The following is a 20392-nucleotide window of genomic DNA, read 5'->3' as shown; positions in this document are numbered from 1 at the left end:
AAAACTACTGTCTTATACACAGTGTAAGGGGATAAAGAATATGTACATAAAGATATATGAATGAGTGATGGTACAGAGCAGCATAGGCAAGATACAGTAGATGGTATCGAGTACAGTATATACATATGAGATGAGTATGTAAACAAAGTGGCATAGTTAAATTGGCTAGTGATACATGTATTACATAAGGATGCAGTCGATGATATAGAGTACAGTATATACGTATGCATATGAGATGAATAATATAGGGTATGTAACATTATATAAGGTAGCATGAAATAGTACAAGCGGTGTGGAGAGAGAAGCTAATTCTGTTTACTCCGTATATGTATGAGCTGTTATGCAGCCACAGTGAAAGTCACTAACAGTGTTTTCATTCCTGTTTCCCAAGTAAGACAAGGAAACAGGGAGGAAAGGTGTGGGGCTATTGGTCACTGGAAAAGAGAGTGTAAGGTAGGAATTGAGCCCACTGCATTCAGGGATGCAAACATTGCATCTTTGTCAAAACAACAGCAACAAATCCTTTTGAAAGCAGCGGGACAGGAAAATGTTACATAGCAGTGTATGGCCTCGGTTCATCGATAGTGGTTCATAGATATTACAGTTTCTATGTGAAGGGAGCCCAAGTCTCAAACAACATTTTAGAAAAGATGCCAGGGATCAAATATCGCGGGTTCCTTATCATGAGAAACGGGCTGAATTTGCTATGGGAAAAAGTATTTTGGATTGAAGAATCTAGGCAAAATGCCAGGGGGATGAGTTCTAAAGGTAACAAATTAAAATGATCTGGCCAAACATTCCTTGCAAACTCAGAAAACCTCATCTCAATGACAGATTTTTACCTTGTCAGCTCGGGGACTCGATCCAGCAAGGCTACCTGCTGCCCCAAATTATGGTATGTAAAACCGCATTATCTCCCACCATAAAAATTGTGTATTGCTTGTAGGCTTGAAACATCATTATATATACTGTAGTTTCAAAGTGGCGCGGATCATCATTATTTGAACCGTATAGATTAATTAGATAAATATGTTTATGGTCCAATAACATATTTAAAATAATCCATCTATGTTGCGGATCTGTTTGAACAGTTTGCACATTCTGAAAAAAATATTGTTAATTAATATCAACACCCCTTTTGAGTTTCTTTGCCCATCGGAGAAGTTTATTTCGCCCCCAGTCCTTTTTCCACACAACTACATCTAAAATTGTTAAATAGATTTCCTGTAAACAATAGATATTATATTCCTTCTCTTTAGCCAGGTAAATACTGATTGTCTTTTCTTATTATCTTATTATCTGCTAAGCCATAACTGGCTATACTTATTTCACCATTAAATAAATCATAATACAGATTTACAAAGCATGTTTCTAGCACTCAAGCACGCTTTGCAATGGTACAACAGCACAGTATTTTTGCATTATTTATTAACTGATTATGCACACTCATGCTTCATTTTCACACACACACACACACACACACACACACACACACACACACACACACACACACACACACACACACACACACACACACACACACACTCACATACAATCATTTGTGGCATACAGCAAGTCAGCCACCAGGGGGAGACTCGAGGCGATGGCTCCATCTTCTGGACTTGCCAGGTCTCGACAGCTTTTCCAGCCAGGGAGCTGATTGGGAGTTGGTGTGTAATCAAGGGCCCATAAAGCATCACACAGGAAGAGAGTGGGGGGGGGGGGGAGGAAGGACTCCTGTATAGTTCGGGATGGTTACAGAGGTAACAGGAGTGAGTGCAGTTTTGATCCTGGCAGGATACAGCAAGACCTGGAGCCCAGAAGACGGTATCCCGTAGAGAGTCTCATGGGGGAGACCTATCCTTTTCTTTTTTATTTATAATTTAAATAAACACCATTGAAACTGAGCTAATCCTACTCTGTCCGTGTCTGATCTGTGTAAACATCTTGACCAAACCCCATGGTCTGCCACATATCATATATCCTGATGCCTAGTCAATTTAGCCCTATACAAAGAGTGAGTTTCAAAAGTATTGGGACAGTTACAAAGTCCTGAATGAATCATGAATAATGATGAGTGAGAAAAATATTTATGCCTCTAACTTTGTCACTCATTATTCACAATTCATTCAGGATTATCCATAAATAGGGTAGCACCCACAGTAATGTAGAAGTGTTTTGAAACATTCTATTGTTATTTACAGTAAAAGTGACCATGCATATTTTGGGGGACACAAATAATCTGAAACACAACCAAAACAAACAGCAAATGCATCCAACAGAGTCGCAAGCTTGATGTAGTCATTGCGTGCTATGAAAATGGGACCAAATGCTTAACGTTTTACTACTGTAATACACGCAAGTGAATTTGTCCCAATAATTTTGGTCTTCTAAAATGGGGGGGACTATGTACAAAAAGGGCTGTAATTTCTAAACAGTTCACCTGATATGGGTGACAATATCCTCCGATTTAAACTGACAGTCTGCACTTTAACCTCACAGTCAGTCATTGTATCATTTCAAATCCAAAGTGCTGGAGTACAGAACCAAAACAACATCAAATGTGTCACTGTCCCAATACTTTTGGAGCTCGATGTATCTACTCCTACCACTCCCAACACATTGTAAATATGGCATTGTAGATATGGTACTAGTACTGACCCTGTATATAGCTTACTTGCTTCCTCGTGTTCTAATTTCTATTTCTCGTCATTTTTTATTCTACTTTATACATTTTATAGTACTATTGATATTGATTACTGCATTGTTGGGAAAGAGCTGGCAAGAAAAGCATTTCACTGTATTTATGCACATGACAATAAAACATGAACATTGAAAACATCAAACAAGAAATGACAAACCGACAATATCTACTGAGATAAGTGAGTAACAGGACGCAGGGGGTAAAAGTTCTGATTGGAATCTGGCCAGAGCATTTTATCCAGAGCTCATGTGTCCCCCTCATCCTCGCTGGAAACGAGCCCAAGCTCCCTGTCCTTGTGCTGCCGTCGCTCTCTACCCAGCTCCCTCTGGATACGCTCAAACTCACTCAACTGTACATGCACACACTGAAGGTGCAGGGCCCGTCTCTGATGGAGCAGCCTCAAAGGAAACGGGTTCATGTCGCAGAATGCAATGGTTGTCAGTCTCCTGTGGAGGGAAGGAAAAAGCAGTGTGTGATTTGTGTGTATCAGTTGTATATTTTGACGCTTATGTTGTCCAGTCACACACTATAAGTATATAGAACTATTTTCAGTCCTGTTGACAAGTGTTGACAAATTAATGGGAATTGTATTAAAATCGTTTTGGGGTATTGTTGTTTGGTGGAGACCTAACATAATCGTTTGTAGTGCTTTTGCTGAAAAGCCTATTTGAAATCGGACACTTTGGTGGGATTAACAACGAGAATAGCTGTAAAATGATATAAGACACATGTATGTTTTAGGAATTGTAATTATGATATTTCTGTGGTTTGAATTTGGCGCCCTCTATTTTCACTGGTAGTTGTCATATCGATCCCGGTATCGGGATTGCAGCAGTAACAGGTTTTTAAACAGGCAAATTGCCAACACAGGACTAAGATTTTATCATACTACACCGGCTCTGATGCTCGTCGGATGTGGCAGGACTTGCAAACTATTACAGACTACAAAGAGAAGCACAGCCACGAGATGCCCAGTGACACGAGCCTACCAGACGAGCTAAATTAATGCTATGCTCGCTTTGAGGCAAGTAACACTGAAGCATGCATGAGGGCATCAGCTGTTCCCGGACGACTGTGTGATCACACTTGCTGTAGCCCATTTGAGTAAGACCTTAAAGGTCAACATTCACAAGGCCGCAGGGCCAGACGGAATATCAGGACGTGTACTCCGAGCATGCGCTGACCAACTGGCAAGTGTCTTCACTGACATTTTCTGTCCCTGACTGAGTCTGTAATACCAACATGTTTCAAGCAGACCACCATAGTCCCTGTGCCCAAGAACACTAAGGTAACCTGCCTAAATGACTACAGACCCGTAACACTCATGTCTGTAGCCATGAAGTGCTTCGAAAGGCTGGTCATGGCTCACATCAACACCATTGTCCCGGAAACCCTAGACCCACCCCAATTTGCATACCGCCCTAAGAGATCCACAGATGATGCAATCTCTATTGCACTCCAAACTGCCCTTTCCCACCTGGACAAAAGAAACACCTATGTAAGAATACTATTCATTGATTACAGCTCAGCTTTCAACACCATGATGCCCTCAAAGCTCATCACTAAGCAAAGGACACTGGAAATAAACACCTCCCTCTGCAACTGGATCCTGGACTTCCTGATGGGCCAGCTCCAGGTGGTAAGGGTAGGTAACAACACATCCACCACGCTGATCCTCAACACGGGAGCCCCTCAGAGGTGCGTGCCCAGTCCCCTCCTGTAACACCTGTTCACTCATGACTGCATGGCCAGGCACGACTCCAACACCATCATCAAGTTTGCCGATGACACAACAGTGGAAAGCCTGATCACCAACAACGATGAGACAGCCTACAGGGAGGAGGTCAGAGACCTGGCCATGTGGTGCCAGGACAACAACCTCTCCCTCAACGTGATCAAGACAAAGGAGAGGATTGTGGACTACAGGAAAAGGAGGACCGAGCTCGCCCCCATTTTCATCGACGGGGCTGCAGTGGAGCAGGTTGAGAGCTTCAAGTAAAGACAGTCGTGAAGAGGGCATGACAAGATTTGTCATGAGACTGAAAAGATTTGGCGTGGGTCCTCAGATCCTCAAAAGGTTCTACAGCTTCACCATCAAGAGCATCCTGACTGTTTGCTTCACTGCCTGGTATGGCAACTGCTCGGCCCCTGACCGCATGGCACTACACAGGGTGGTGCGTACGGCCCAGTACATGCCATCCAGGACCTCTACACCAGGCAGTGTCAGAGGAAGGCCATAAAAATTGTCAAAGACTCCAGCCACCCTAATCATGGACTGTTCTCTCTGCTACCACATGGCAAGTGGTACAGGAATGCCAAGTCTAGGTCCAAAAGGCTTCTTAACAGCTTTTACCCCCTGCTGAACAGCTAATCAAAGGGCTACCCAGACCCCTCTTTTACGTTGCTGCTACTCTCTGTTTATTATTTATGCATAGTCATTTTAACTCTACCTACATGTACATATTACCTCAATTACCTTGACTAACCGGTGCCCCCGCACATTGACTCTGTAAACGTAGGTAGAGTGACCCTGTATATATCCTCACTATTGTTATTTTACTTCTGCTGTTAAATATTTGTTACTTTTATTTTCAATTTTTTACTTAACACTTTTTTTCTTCACTTCTTAAAACATTGTTGGTTAAGGACTTGTAAGTAAGCATTTCACTGGAAGGTCTATACCTGTTTTATTGTGACAAATAAAATTTGATTTGATTTGAAAAGAAGTCATGACAGGCCTGAAGGAATTAGTACATTTGTGGGTAAAATGTCCTAATGTGGACAAAACAAAATACGCTACACAAGGGTGGATAATTTTTAGGTCTGTGAAATTGATTGTGACAATTGCTGTGGAAACACCTTTATGCGCAAATATTGATATAATAACCATCATATCGAAGTAAGCGTAGAGTCACGCGTTTATATGTAACATTGTTTGTAGGCCTACCATCACCATGTGGAAAAGCATCAAGAGTATATAGGCAGATGAAATAAGTTATGAACTTCACATGGTGGTTAAGTGCACATAATCATGCACATTTCCAATAAATATATTTTTTATATTTTTTATGCTGATGACATGATCGTTGCTTGGCTGCGCAATTAGATAAACTGATCTTTCGCTTACATATATTGTACTGTTCTAACTCTAAGCTGTACTCCCAAGGAGTACATGTTGAGTTAAACAGTCAGCTAAACTCTTACCAGCACTTATGCCCTTCAAGGAACAGGCAGGTGTTGTCTTTTGACAGGTTTAATGCAAAAAAGTGTGAAACTGCAAATACATATATAACAATCTATGCACAGCAAATCAACAAACAAAGTTCACTTTTAAGCTAAGCTAGACTGAGCGAATGAAACTAAACACAATACTAATACCTGTAATGGCTATGCTAGATGTCCATTAAATTATTTTGAATGAGGGCCATGCTACAATTGCTAGCGATTTCCAAACACATACAAAAGTTGTATGGAGTTACACATTTCTCAAAATAATGATACACATGTACAGATAATATTAGAATTACGTTTACTTGCTGATAGTGCCACTATAAGGGCCAAAAACTAAGGGATGGAAATGGATAAATAGCAGTTAGCCTGAACACTGCAAGGTATTGTGTACAACTGAGTTCATTGTTACATTCTTCTTCTATGGTAAAAACAGGAAGTGAAATGATGACAACCAACACTAGGTGGGGACAAACTGAAATGAATCTATTAAAAGGTTCCAATACATTCCCCTCCTGGCATCTTTTAAGATACCACTTCTAACATATTTACATAAACTTTTCTCCAGGGAACAAGAGAAGGACGATATCTGAGATGGGTGTTGAGAAGGTCTTGGAGACATTGTGTCGGGTTACTTTAAATTCCACCTTCCTGACCATTCTATCTTTTACACAATTACTCCCATTGGCCATTCATTATTTCTTGCCTGATTGTCCATCATCAGAACAATGTCTCCTTCCTTGAGGTTGGGTCGCTTGCTTTCTGATGGCTTTGTAGCGTGTTGAGGTATTCATTGCACCATCTGGCCGAGAATGTGTCCACCAGTACTTGAACTCTTCCACAGTTGCTCAAACAGGTTTCTATTTCTTCTTTTTTTTTCTTTTTACATGTACATTCTACAGTACAGACTGTTGGTCACAGATACCTTGTTGGTCACAGATACCTGTATCTGTTGGTCACAGATACCTTGAAAAAATACCTTTAAAAAAGGGGTGTGGGGTGTGGATCAGAAAAACAGTTAGTATCTGAGCGGCCCGACATCTCCTTTGCCTAGAATTGATCAGGCTGTTGATTGTGGCCTGTGGAATGTTGTCCCACTCCTCTTCAATGGCTGTGCAAAGTTGCTGGATATTGGTGGGAACTGGAACACACTGTCGTACAAGTTGACCCAGAGTATCCCAAACATGCTCAATGGGTGACTGTCTGATGAGTATGCAGGCCATGGAAGAATTCTGACATTTTTAGTTTCCAGGAATTGTGAACAAATCCTTGCGACATGGGGCCGTGCATTATCATGATGAAACATGAGGTGATGGTGGCCAATGAATGGCACAACAATGGGGCTCTGGATCTCGTCACAATATCTCTGCGCATTCAAATTGCCATCGATAAAATGCAGACGATATTGCCACTCCTATTTGCCACATCTTCACTTTGAGCCTACTAGAAAGTGCCCTCAGGCCTGGAGAGAAGCTAAAGTCATTCCACTTCCCAAGAATAGTAAAGGCCACTTTACTGTCTCAAATAGCGGACCAATCAGCCCAGTACCAACCCTTTGTGTTTGATGTGTTTGATCAGATACAATGCTATTTCACTGTAAACAAATTGACAACAGACTTTCAGCACGCTTATAGGAAAGGACACTCAACAAGCACACCACTTACACAAATGACTGATGATTGGCTAAGAGAAATTCATTATAAAATTATTGTGGGGGCTGTCTTGTTAGACTTCAGTGCAGCTTTTGAAATTATCGATCATAGTCTGCTGCTGGAAAAACGTATGTGTTATGGCTTTACACCTCCTGGTGTAATGTGGATAAAGAGTTGCTTGTCTAACAGAACACAGAGGGTGTTCTTTAATGGAAGCCTCTCAAACATAATTCAGGTACAATTAGGAAATCCCCAGGGTAGCTGCTTTTTTGAAATGTTTACTAACGACATGTCACTGACTTTGAGAAAATCAGTGTCTATGTATGTGGAAGACTCAACACTATGCACGTCAGCTACTACAGCGACTGAAATGACTGCAACACTTAACAAAGAGTTGCAGTTAGTTTCAGAGTGGGTGGCAAGGAATAAGTTAGCCATAAATATTTCTGAAACTAAAAGCATTGTATTTGGGACAACACATTCACTAAACCCTAAACCTCAACTAAATATTGTAATAGATAATGTGGAAACCTAGGGTCTCGAGCTTAATGACGAGTTTGGAGGAAACTATCAGCAAACTTGTCATTAAGCTCGAGACCCTGGGTCTCGACCCCGCCCTGTGCAACTGGGTCCTGGACTTTCTGACGGGCCGTTCCCAAATTCAAAAACCATGTGCACATCTAAAATTTTGCAAACTGTATTGGCGCCGCGGTCAACATTTGGTCCTCAAGTAAAAAATGTTATAAATAGTGTTATCAATTTCTCAATTTTATAAAGGGCAAACAAGTTACCTCCTCCCTACCTTCTCCCCCCCTTCTACTTGATCCCTCCATTTTTGTGCTAATGCTGAAATCAGTTGGTTGTAATTTTGGATATAGAAAACATTTCCATATACTGTATGTTTGTTAATAACCTCTTATAGCCACTGTCTCACCTAGCCTGGGGAAATGCATAGCGCCAAATGCGAATAGTACTCGATAAAACTCTAACTTTCATTAAATCACACATGTAGGGTACTCAATTAAAGCTACACTCGTTGTGAAATCTAGCCAACATGTCAGATTTTTAAAATGCTTTTCGGTGAAAGCATGAGAAGCTATTATCTGATAGCATGCACCCCCCCCCCCCCCGAAATACCTGAAGGAGGCGTAAACAAAAGAATTAGCATAGCCTGCGCTACACAAAACGCAGAAATAAAATATAAAACATGCATTACCTTTGACAAGCTTCTTTGTTGGCACTCCAATATGTCCCATAAACATCACAATTGGTTCTTTTTTTTCGATTAAATCCGTCCATGTATACCAAAAATGTCCATTTATAAAGCCCGTCTGATCCAGAAAAAAACAACTTTCCAAAACGCAACGTCAATACAAAAAAATGTAAAAGGTTGCCTATAAACTTTGCCAAAATACTTCAAACTACTTTTGTAATCCAACTTTAGGTATTTGTAAACGTTAATAATCGATCAAATTGATGACGGGGCGATCTGTCCTTGGGGTTTTGCCTGCTACACAAGTTCTGTTATAGTCACAGACATGATTTAACCAGTTTTATAAACTTTATAAACTTGTTTTCTATCCACACATACTAATCATATGCATATACTATATTCCTTGCATGAGTAGCAGGACGTTGAAATTTTGCACGCTTTTTATCAAAAACTTGAAAAAATGCACCCTAACCTCTAAGAGCTTTCCTATAATACCATTAAAGATAATTCCTTTTTTATTGTTTCAAATACTTGTCTTATATTATTTCCAATGTACCTTCCATGTAAGGAAACCTGTCTGATCAGGATGAATAATATCTGAAAAAAACCTTTTCATATCTATTGTGCTATGCGTTTTGCTAGGATTTTTGCATCTCAATACTGAAGTGTAAGGGACCTCAAGTTTTTAAGACTGGATTTTTATCCTTACCATACACTTACTTATCTTTCCTGTTTCAGTAATAGTGAAATCAAATCTTCTAGGTTAGTAGCTGACAAATTACAATTTTTGTAGGAGTGATTAAAATATGATAATAGTAGATCTTTGAGTAGATAAAAAAGTATATAACATTCAACTGGTATGCCATCCAGCCCTGGAGTTTTCCCTGGCCTAAAGGCTTTAATTGCATCAAGTTCCTCCTCTGAAATTTAGCCCTCATTGTCACGTCCTGAACATAGAGCCCTTATTTTCCTATGCCTGCTCCTCGCACTCTCCCTGAAGTGCGTGTTCCCAGTCAGGTACGTCCTGTGTCTGCTCCTCACACTCTCCCTGAAGTGCGCCTTCCCAATCAGGTGTGTCCTGTGTCTGCTCCCTGCACTCGCCCTGAAGTGCCTGTCACTGCCATCTGTGCCGGCCCCACGCATCAGGCCTCCAGTGTGCTTCCCCAGTCCAGAGCTTCAAGCGACGGAACCGGGCCAGAGCTTCCAGCGACGGTCCCCGGTCCGGAGCCTCTGGGGACTGTCCCCGGTCCGGAGCCTCCAGAGGAAGGCTCTAAGGCAGGAGCCTTCCTCTGTGCTGATGTCCAGTCGAAACACGCCGTCCAGTCCAGCACCATGGCAGGAACCCTCTGCGCCGATGCCCAGTCCAGACACGGTGTCCAGTCTCATTCCATGGCAGGAGTCTTCCTCTGCACCGATGACTAGGCCAGGGCCGGGGTGGGGGGGGGGGGTACTGTGACATCCTGACCATAGAGAGATCTTATTTTCTATGGTAGAGTAGGTCAGGGCGTGACTGTTTAGTCTAGTTTATTATTTCTATGTGGGGTTCTAGTATTGTTTTTCTATGTTGGTGATTTTGTATGATTCCCAATCGTTGTATCTAATTGGGGATCATATTTAAGTAAAATTTTTCTCTTGTGTTTTGTGGGATATTGTTTAGGTGTAGTTGTATGTTAGCACTCCATTGTCGTCACGTTTCATTCTTTCTTTATTCTAATCATTACTTACAGTTAACTTCAGTTAGTGGAAATGGAGGAGACTGAAAAGAGAACATACGCATAAAGTACTTTGCTTCCTCTGTCACGCCTTGGTCATTGTATCTTGTGTTTTTGTTATATGTTTGGGTAGGCCAGGGTGTGACATGGGTTTATATGTTGTATTTCGTATTAGGGTTTGTATTAATTGGGAGTGTGTATTATTAGGGGTGTGTCTAGTTAGGCTTGGCTGCCTGAGGCGATTCCTAATTGGAGTCAGCTGATTCTAGTTGTCTCGGATTGGGAACCGTATTTAGGTAGCCTGAGTGCGCGTTGTATTTCGTGGGTGATTGTACCTGTCTTAGTGTTAGTCACCAGATAGGCTGTATTAGTTTCATTCGTTTGTTGTTTTCTTCTTCCGTTATTTCATGTACCGTATTAGCTTCATTAAAAGTCATGAGTAACCTACACGCTGCATTTCGGTCTGACTTTCTACAAACAACAGACAAGATCATTACAGAATCACCCACCACGATTCACAGACCGAGCAGCGTGTGAACTGGCAGGAGCTAAAGGAGGACGCTATGGACGGCAGAAGAAGGGATTATACTACGTGGGAAGAAATCGACAGGTGGGCAGCCGACCCAGAGCGAATGCAAGAGCCCGCCTGGGATTCCCTACAGCAATGCGAAGAGGGCTATACACGGATGGAATCGAGAAGGAAAGCATTGCTATACAGAGCGAAAACTGAAGGTAACAGGGGAAAGCGCAGAGAGAGAGTGGCTGAGTCAGGAAACAGACCTGAGCCTACTCTCCCTGTTAATCGTGAAGAGCAGTTGCAATGGGAGAGAATGCATCATTTGGAGATTTGGACATGGGAGGAGGAATTAGACGGTCAAGGACCCTGGGAGCAGCCGGGAGAATATCGCCGTCCCAAGGAGGAAATAGAGGCAGCTAAAGCGGAGAGGCGTATGTATGAGGAGGCAGCACGGCGACGCGGTTGGAAACCGGAAAAACAGCCCCAAAAAATTATTGGGGGGGAGCTAGAAGGGAGAATAGTTATGCCAGGTAGGAAACCTGCGCATACTCCCTGTGCTCACCGTTGGGCTAGAGAGACCGGGCAGGCACCGTGTTATGCTATGGAGCGCACGGTGTTTCCAGTGCGGGTGCAGAGCCAGCTGCGACTCATACCAGCCCTTCCTATTGGCCGGGCTAGAGTGGGCATCGAGCCAGGTAAGCTTGGGCAGGCTCGGTGCTCAAGAGCTCCAGTGCGCCTGCACGGTCCGGTCTATCCAGATCCACCTATACACACCAGTCCTCCTGTAGCAGCTCCCCGCACCAGGCTTCCTGTGCGTATCCTCGCGCCAGTACCACCAGTTCCAGCACCACGCACCAGGCCTCCAGTGCGCCTCGCCTGTTCAGCGCAGCCAGGGCTTTTCTCCCCTCCTGCGCTGCCGGAGTCTCCCGCTTGTTTAGCGCAACCAGAGCTGTTCTCTTCTCCTGCGCTATCGGAGTCTGCCGCCTGTTTAGCGCAGCCAGAGCCTTTCTCCTCTCCTGCGCTGCCGGAGTCTCCTGTCTGTCCAGCGCCACCAGTGTTCCCAGTCGGCCCAGCGCGTCCAGTGCGCCTCGCCTGTTCAGCGCAGCCAGAGCCTTTCTCCTCTCCTGCGCTGCCGGAGTCTCCTGTCTGCCCAGCGCCGCCAGTCGGCCCAGCGTCACCAGTCTGCCAGGATCCGCCAGAAGTGCCAGTCTACCAAGATCTTCTAGATCGGCCAGACAACCTTAATCATCCAGGTCCACCAGCCAGCCAGGATTTACCGGAGCCTACTACCTGCCTGAGCTTCCTCTCAGTACTGAGATTCCTCTCAGTACTAGGCTCCCTCTCTGTACTGGGCTCCCTCTCAGTACCGAGCTTCCTCTCAGTACCGAGCTTCCTCTCAGTACCGAGCTTCCTCTCAGTACCGGGCTTCCCCTCAGTACCGGGCTTCCCCTCAGTACCGGGCTTCCCCTCAGTACCGGGCTTCCCCTCAGTACCGGGCTTCCCCTCAATACCGGGCTGCTTCGGTCCCGGGCTGCCCCTCTGTCCCGGGCTGCCCCTCTGTCCCGGGCTACCCCGCTGTCCTGAGTTGCCCCTCTGTCCTGAGTTGCCCCTCTATCCTGAGTTGCCCCTCTATCCTGAGTTGCCCCTCTGTCCTGAGTTGCCCCTCTGTCCTGAGTTGCCCCTCTGTCCTGAGTTGCCCCTCTGTCCTGAGCTGCCCCTCTGTCCCGAGCTGCCCCTCTGTCCCGAGCTGCCCCTCTGTCCCGAGCTGTCCCTCAGTTATGTGGGGGTCAGGGTGAGGACTATTAGGCCATGGTCGGCGGAGAAGGTGGATTATCCTAGGACGCGAAGGGGAGGAACTAGGACATTTATGGAGTGGGGTCCACGTCCCGAGCCAGAACCGCCACCATGGACAGACGCCCACCCGGACCCTCCCTATGCTCTTGAGGTGTGTCCCGGAGTCCGCACCTTAGGGGGGTTCTGTCACGCCTTGGTCATTGTATCTTGTGTTTTTGTTATATGTTTGGGTAGGCCAGGGTGTGACATGGGTTTATATGTTGTATTTCGTATTAGGGTTTGTATTAATTGGGAGTGTGTATTATTAGGGGTGTGTCTAGTTAGGCTTGGCTGCCTGAGGCGATTCCTAATTGGAGTCAGCTAATTCTAGTTGTCTCGGATTGGGAACCGTATTTAGGTAGCCTGAGTGCGCGTTGTATTTCGTGGGTGATTGTACCTGTCTTAGTGTTAGTCACCAGATAGGCTGTATTAGTTTCATTCGTTTGTTGTTTTCTTCTTCCGTTATTTCATGTACCGTATTAGCTTCATTAAAAGTCATGAGTAACCTACACGCTGCATTTCGGTCTGACTTTCTACAAACAACAGACGAAGATCATTACATCCTCCTTCAAAATATGAATTGGTGAATCATGGATGACTGTAGGTTTCTGTAAATACTGTTTGGTAGCATTTATATGTTGAAGATTCAACAATAATTGGTTTATTTTTCACAATTTTCCATCCAATTAGCTCTATTTTTTATAATACATTATACTTGATCGTTCCAAATAAGTTCCTCATTTTCTTTCTGTTATTCCTCTAACTTATTATGTGCCTCTATGGTATCGTTTTTATTGCTATCCATCTACTGCTATTTCTTGTATTTCCTTTGTTAATATGAACTCTTTTGACAAAAATAGTTTTTGTTTGAAAGAATATTGAATTGCATGACCTCTAAAAGGCACATTTTAAAGTGTCCCACACAATAATCTGCTGTACATAAAGTGCATTCAGAAAGTATTCAGACCCCTTGACTTTTTCTACATTTTGTTACATTGAATAAATTAAATGTTTTCCTCATTAAACACTGTACTCCATAATGACAAAGTGGAAACAGGTTTTAAGAAAATTTGCAATTGTGTGTGTAAATATATATATATAACCAATTTTAGCATGTGCGTCTGGTCTTTATCGCGCACCCAAGATCAGACGCACGTGCTAAAATTGGTTTCCTATTGAACATACTTCTTTCTGTAAGAAATATTAGTTTGATTACATTTTAGGGTATCCGAGGAGTAAATAGAAACATATTTTGACTTGTTGAAACAAAAATTTAGTGGTAGATTTTCGGATTCCTTTCTCTGCATGTTGAACGAGTGGATTATTCAAAACTGATCATTCGTATTAGTTTTGAACATAGACTGCTGACACCCTGTGGAAGCCAAAGGAATGGCATCCTGGGAGCTAGAATTCAGTATGCCCCCATTACTTTCCATTGTAAGCGTAAGGTCACTCAAAAAAAATTTACACTTGGTTTTTCTTTGGATTTTCTCTTGCCATACCTATTGTGTTATATTCTCCTACTCCTATTATTTTAACATTTCAACTCATTCCAAAACAAAGAAAACCCCTTGAATAAGTAGGTGTTTCCAAACTTTTGACTGGTACTGGAGACTAATTAGCCAAATCAATTTATCGTCCAATAGCATATTTAAAATGATCCACCTTCCTTTCGGATCTGTTTTGACAGTTTACACATTCGGATCGAATTTGTTATTAATTAATATCAACAGGCTTCCCTTTGAGTACTCTCCAGGAGGAGTTGGGGCTGCACCAGTCTTCTAAGCCAGGAATATAGGAATAGCCAGGTGCTTCTTGGTCAGAAAAGACATTGCATTGAATATGGCAGAGACCTCAGACATGAATATCCAACTTGAAGGAGCATGGAGTCTAGGATGTGGTGTGCGATCCCAATCATGCACTCCCAAGCGCTACTCATGTGTGAAGAGTGCGGGTGGTTTCTGCCACATTTCTGGTTGAGAAGGTTATCTTCAATGCTGGTCTCCCAGCATGCAACTTCTTTTTTTTGTTTTTTGTTTTGAATTTTACCCCTCTTTCTCCCCAATTTCATGGTATCCAATTGTTGTAGTAGCTACTATCTTGTCTCATCGCTACAACTCCCGTACGGGCTCGGGAGAGACGAAGGTTGAAAGTCATGCGTCCTCCGATACACAACCCAACCAAGCCGCACTGCTTCTTAACACAGCGCACATCCAACCCGGAAGCCAGCCGCACCAATGCGTCGGAGGAAACACCGTGCACCTGGACACCTTGGTTAGCGCACACTGAGCCCAGCCCGCCACAGGAGTCGCTGGTGCGTGATGAGACAAGGACACCCCTACCGACCAAGCCCTCCCTAACCCGGGCGACGCTAGGCCAATTGTGCGTCGCCCCACGGACCTCCCGGTCGGGCCGGTTACGACAGAGCCTGGTCGCGAACCCAGGGACTCTGATGGCACAGCTGGCGCTGCAGTACAGCGCCCTTAACCACTGCGCCACCCGGGAGGCCCACAGGATACAACTTCAGTCCTTTGGATGTGCCTACAAAGTTAATCCCGCAGTTCGATCTCAGCTGCTTGGCAGGGCCTCTGATGGAGAAGAATCTATGGAGCGCATTGATGAAACTGGATTCTATTACCTGAATGTCCCTTGTGGGCATGCATGTGAACAGCACGGCCAATCACTTGGTGTTGTCTTGTCTGCCTCTGTGCAGCGTGCGGTGATCTCCCATGGTCCAAAGACATCTCGGCCAACATATGAGAATGGGGGGTCTCGTAGTTTCTTACAGGTTACAGATAGGTGAATAATGCTGCTGATGCATCTTTTGGCTAACACTATCCACAAACCACTTGCTCGGATGGCTCCTTCAGTAAGGTGTCTTCCTTGGTGCTTCACTCCTTAATGATGGTGACGAATGAGTAAGGTCACAACATGATGCTGGCCTGGGATAAGGACAGGGTTGGTCTCATTTTCCTGAAAATGTGAGTAATTGATGTGTTCTCCTACTCGCAATAAGATTTCTTTGTCAATGATGGGATAAAGCTTGCGGAGAGACTATTGGGCAGAAGGTCTCGTTTTTCCATGATGCATTTAATTTATTTTGATCACTGTGTATTTGGGTCGTCACTTCTTTCACGTCAGTGAGGCCTTTCTTGCAGGTGTGCCAGCAGGCACAGCTACTTCCATCTGCAGATTTGGTAAACCCTTAGGCTATGTGGAGAAGACGGGCTGTTGCCCTCGCGAGGCAACTCCAGTGGAAAAGATCTCAAATTGCTTGGAATACAGCTGAGTCTCTGAAACTTTAGTAGGAAGGGGTGTCACTTTTTAGTGAATCTCGACGTCTGACTCTGGGTTGACAAGCTCGAATGAAGCTTGCCCATCACATGCTGACCTGTCAGGCACGAGAAGGAAAGGGTAGGTTTATGACAGTCATGAATACCTCTTCTCCCCCTTTTTTCTCTCTCTACCCTACTAATGTTACATTTGCAAACCCCTTAGTTATAACATAGAGATTCTGGGAACATCAGAAGGTGGGGGGGAAATTAACTATATTATGGTAATCCGACCAATTGAATATATGCGGTGGTACTTAATGAATATGATGGCAGTTCAGTTGTCATCTGAGACATTCTCATCAATGATAAGATGACAAAGTCTACAGTGGAATGTCTACATAGCAGAGTTATCGGATTCACATGGAATTGTTGTTCAATTTAAATGTAAGAATATGAAATTATTTGATGGGATGAAATGTGATTTTAGCTTCTAAAATGTGAGAATTGGGTTTTCATAAGGTTAGGGCTCTGCTCAATCAGTGGCCAGCCCCAGTAAAGAGTCATGGGTTATAAAAAACGTTTCAGTCACATCCTTCTCGCTCCACTATATAAAGCCTTGACAACAATATAACCTCCTGTTCCGAGGATGCGGGGACGCGAGGACGACGGTCTGATGTCAGAATGGTTCAAATAATAACTACAGAACGAAGCCAACATCAGCGTGAGCTTTGGTTGCGAATGGTATGAACTTAGAACTCTTATTCACTACAGAAGTGATACCTCCTAGTCGTTGAGTTAGCAATATCAGCTGCAAACTCAGTGTGCTGCCATCCTGTTAGAAGGTAACAGATTATTTTCTTACAATGGTTAAATTAGATTTTCATTGTGTTCAATGGTGTTATTTGCCCCCTAGTGGCGCTTTCTGGTACTTAGAAAGACAACGCAAACGGGAAGTTCAGAATTGGTTTTGCACGCATAGAAGCAGCTACAGACAACGCTACGGTGCAGGTCTTTCAATGTAGTTATTTCTTGTCACGCTTCAGCCTTGGAAAAATATTTGTTTGTAAGTTCGATTCAAGCATTTAGCTAATGATGATAATCTTGTTATTGATAGAGTTTCTTACATATCAATGTTGGTTGCATTTACTCACAAATTGCAATGCCTTTTGTGTATGTCGTTAGCTGTATTACTTTGCTCATGCGTCATGCAAACGAATTGTAAAATATACAATACTGTAGTTTTGTTACTGTTTCTAGTGTAATATGCTTTGTTATTCTACATAGATGGTTATACATTATTAGAGTAATGAAAGGAGCAATTACCATATGGTTAACAATTAGCTATATGGTTTGGCATCATGCCAGATGCATGGTACCTTAGCACGTGCTTTGTATTTATGCAACTTCAAATGTTTAATGTACAGCTACAGTATGTCGGTGTGAATTGAACACTAAAGTATATTCTTTTCTGTATTTTGCAGTTTCACAACATAAACGTTTCAATATATTCATTCAAGAAAAGTCACGCCTTGGGAGTTTTATTGAAGACTTAGTTGTTAGCTATCTGTCTAGTTTTGCATGGGAACGCAACTCAAGGGCAGAATACTCAGGTTAGGAAGGACCAGACAGAGACATGACCACACAACGACGTTACTACAACATATCCAATTTAACAGCAGAGACATTCTTCAAAGGACAAAGGACTCGGTTGGGCAACACGTCCTTCCATCTCTACCACCAACCTACCGAAGCGCAGCTCAGAGTAAATATTTATTGAATTTTCCTTTTCCAAATGGGCGGTCATTTAGAATGCATAATATACTGTATTTACGATAGCACAGCTTCACCCTTTGTTCCTCTATCTTCCCGCTCTTTCCGCTCTTTCACTCATACCCAGCCCATTTTCTTTTGCTGTCATATCTGTTCCGCCCGCTAGGGACGTTTTCCTTTATGACGTAATTTGTAATCGAGGTATAATTTATTCTTTGTATATGTAATTCTGTGTGATTAGTTAGGTATTTAGTAAATAGATAATTAAACCCAATTTTGCATTGTTGATTCAACTTGTTAGCCAGGGTTCGTGCAGATAACGAAGAATTTACAACTTTCAGATGAGACTGAATTAAGGTGACGATTCATATTGACTGCTATTGATGTAAAATATTACTAGGTCTTTAAGAGTTTATTCGGAAGATAACAGCTCTATAAATATTATTTTGTGGTGCCCCGACTCTCTAGTTAATTACATGATTAGCTCAACCAGGTAATATTAATTACGGAGAAATTATTTTATAGAATAGCATGTCATATCACTAAATCTGGCATAGCCAAAGACACGACACCTGCTTGCACAGATTTTGAACCATGGTCAGCTGGGTTGTGTTCTGTCAGGACATACTTCCACTGCTCTGGTTGCATTGAATGTCTGATGCGTTGTACGCAGTTTTTCACATACACACAAAATCTTTGAGTTATATAAGTATCCTAACACCACTTTGATGTCGATGTGGAATGTGATCCTATCTAGTTTCAGGTCCATTTATTCCACAATGAGTTTGGCGTTCTCTACAGCCAAGACGGCAGCACACAGGTCCAGTCTGGGAATGGTGATCTCAGGCAGAGGAACCAGCTTGGCTTTGCCAAGGACGGCTTTTCTGTCTTCACCTGTGGTATTCAGGTAAGCAACTGCCACTATTGCCTTAAGACATCTGAGAAGACAGATAGCTCTGTGCTTTTGAAGTGAAAAAAAGATGTATAGGTTAGTGGAACATGTAACACCTTAAGTTCCAGCAGCACATCTTGTGATCTTTCCCAGTCTTCATACTTGACCTCAGGGAGGGTTATCCTACTCTGTTTCTTGAGAGGAGAGTTCTCTTGGAAACAGTTTTCCTTGAATCGTCAGGGGTAAGGAATCCTAGCTGTTCACTGTTGAAAAGCACACCTTAAGATCTTCTGCCTCTCAGGAACTTGGATTGTAAATGTATTTGACATGATGTTCCAGCTCACTTCAAGGCTATGCTGGACAGGAAGATCATCCTAAGAGCGATCCAGGTCTTTGAGCTCTTTGGCCTGATTTTCTCAGGGAAAGGAATTCATCACTTCTGTTTTGTTTGAGGCTATCTTGTGAAGCCTGAGGTTGGAGAGTTTGAGCATGTTCTGGGCTCTTCGTAGAACATCAATGGCCTCAGCCTCTGTGGGAAAGGACTTAAGAGCATCATCCACATAGAAGTCTCTCTCTATGAAGTGTCACGCACCTCCTATTCCTTCGCTGCCTTCTTCAATCCAAAGATTACCGGAGACATGGACCCTCATGCGGTATTCAATCACTTCTTTTTTGAGATCAGTGTTATGTTACCATAAGAAATGCAAGACACCTCAGTGGTCTTCATGAACCACAAAACAGTGGAACATCTGTTCTTTGTCTGCTGTGATGGTGACAGATTCCTTCCTGAACCTGAGGAGGACCCCTAAGAGGCTAATGTTGAGGTCCGACCCAAACAGCAACATATCATTCAGGGACACTCCATCAAACTATTCACTTGAATTGAACACCACACTGATCTTTCTGGGCTTTGGGGGTGGTACACACTAAATTTGGGGAGATACCAGCATTATTTACACTTTTCAAGTGGTGGCGCCAACTCTTCTGCATAAACTCAATGAAATGAGCTCTCATGTTGAGAATATTTTCAAAAGCGTGTCAGAGTGACATGGGTTGCTTTTTGGAGTACTCTCTGTTGTTTGGGAGGAGTATTCTGGAATGGCATAGATGACACCAACCCAACTGTTGATGGAAGAATAATTCTTTAAAGATGACACCATCTGCAGGAAGGTCATATCCTTGACATATCCTTGTTGGTTGTTGTCCTCAGTTCAGCAGACGATGGTATCTCCTACGCTTTCTTCAGTAAGGGAATACCCCCCTGTATTGGACAAAAATGAATGGGAAGTCATTGGCATCGGACAAACCATATACACATTGTCCAATACCACCCAATTCGGCGTTGATTCATGCAAAGTGTATTGCAAATGCCATATGGCAATTGCCAGTTGTAACACTTTAAAAATTCAACAGGGGGTGAATCCGCTCCACCGTGGTTTTTCATATTGGAAATGTAACCCAAGTCAACATCCAAAAGCAAAATTTTGAAAAAATGAATTTTTTGTAAAAAACTTATCACCCCTTAAAAAAGTGCTTTCTGGACCGTTTTTCGAAATTCTTTCGATTTTTTTTGTCAATTACACATGTGTAAGAACT

At 43.1% G+C, this 20392-nt stretch overlaps 1 protein-coding gene across 2 annotated transcripts in view; it reads right to left on the bottom strand.

The window, feature by feature from the left end:
• Nucleotides 1–206: 206 nt before the first annotated feature.
• Nucleotides 207–20392, bottom strand: part of LOC124013405 (TBC1 domain family member 2A-like) — a 55574-nt gene continuing 35388 nt past the window's right edge. For both annotated transcript variants that reach the window (XM_046327743.1, XM_046327744.1), the window contains exon 13: nt 207–3150. In XM_046327743.1, the coding sequence (XP_046183699.1) occupies nt 2949–3150 (202 nt within the window). In that variant the 3' untranslated portion in view covers nt 207–2948. The remainder of the gene's footprint in view (nt 3151–20392) is intronic.

The sequence above is a fragment of the Oncorhynchus gorbuscha genome, linkage group LG24 (assembly GCF_021184085.1).
Source record: "Oncorhynchus gorbuscha isolate QuinsamMale2020 ecotype Even-year linkage group LG24, OgorEven_v1.0, whole genome shotgun sequence".
Lineage (NCBI taxonomy): Eukaryota > Metazoa > Chordata > Actinopteri > Salmoniformes > Salmonidae > Oncorhynchus > Oncorhynchus gorbuscha.
The sequence above is the reverse complement of the archived record's forward strand: the minus strand, read 5'-3'. Positions and strand labels throughout refer to the sequence as shown.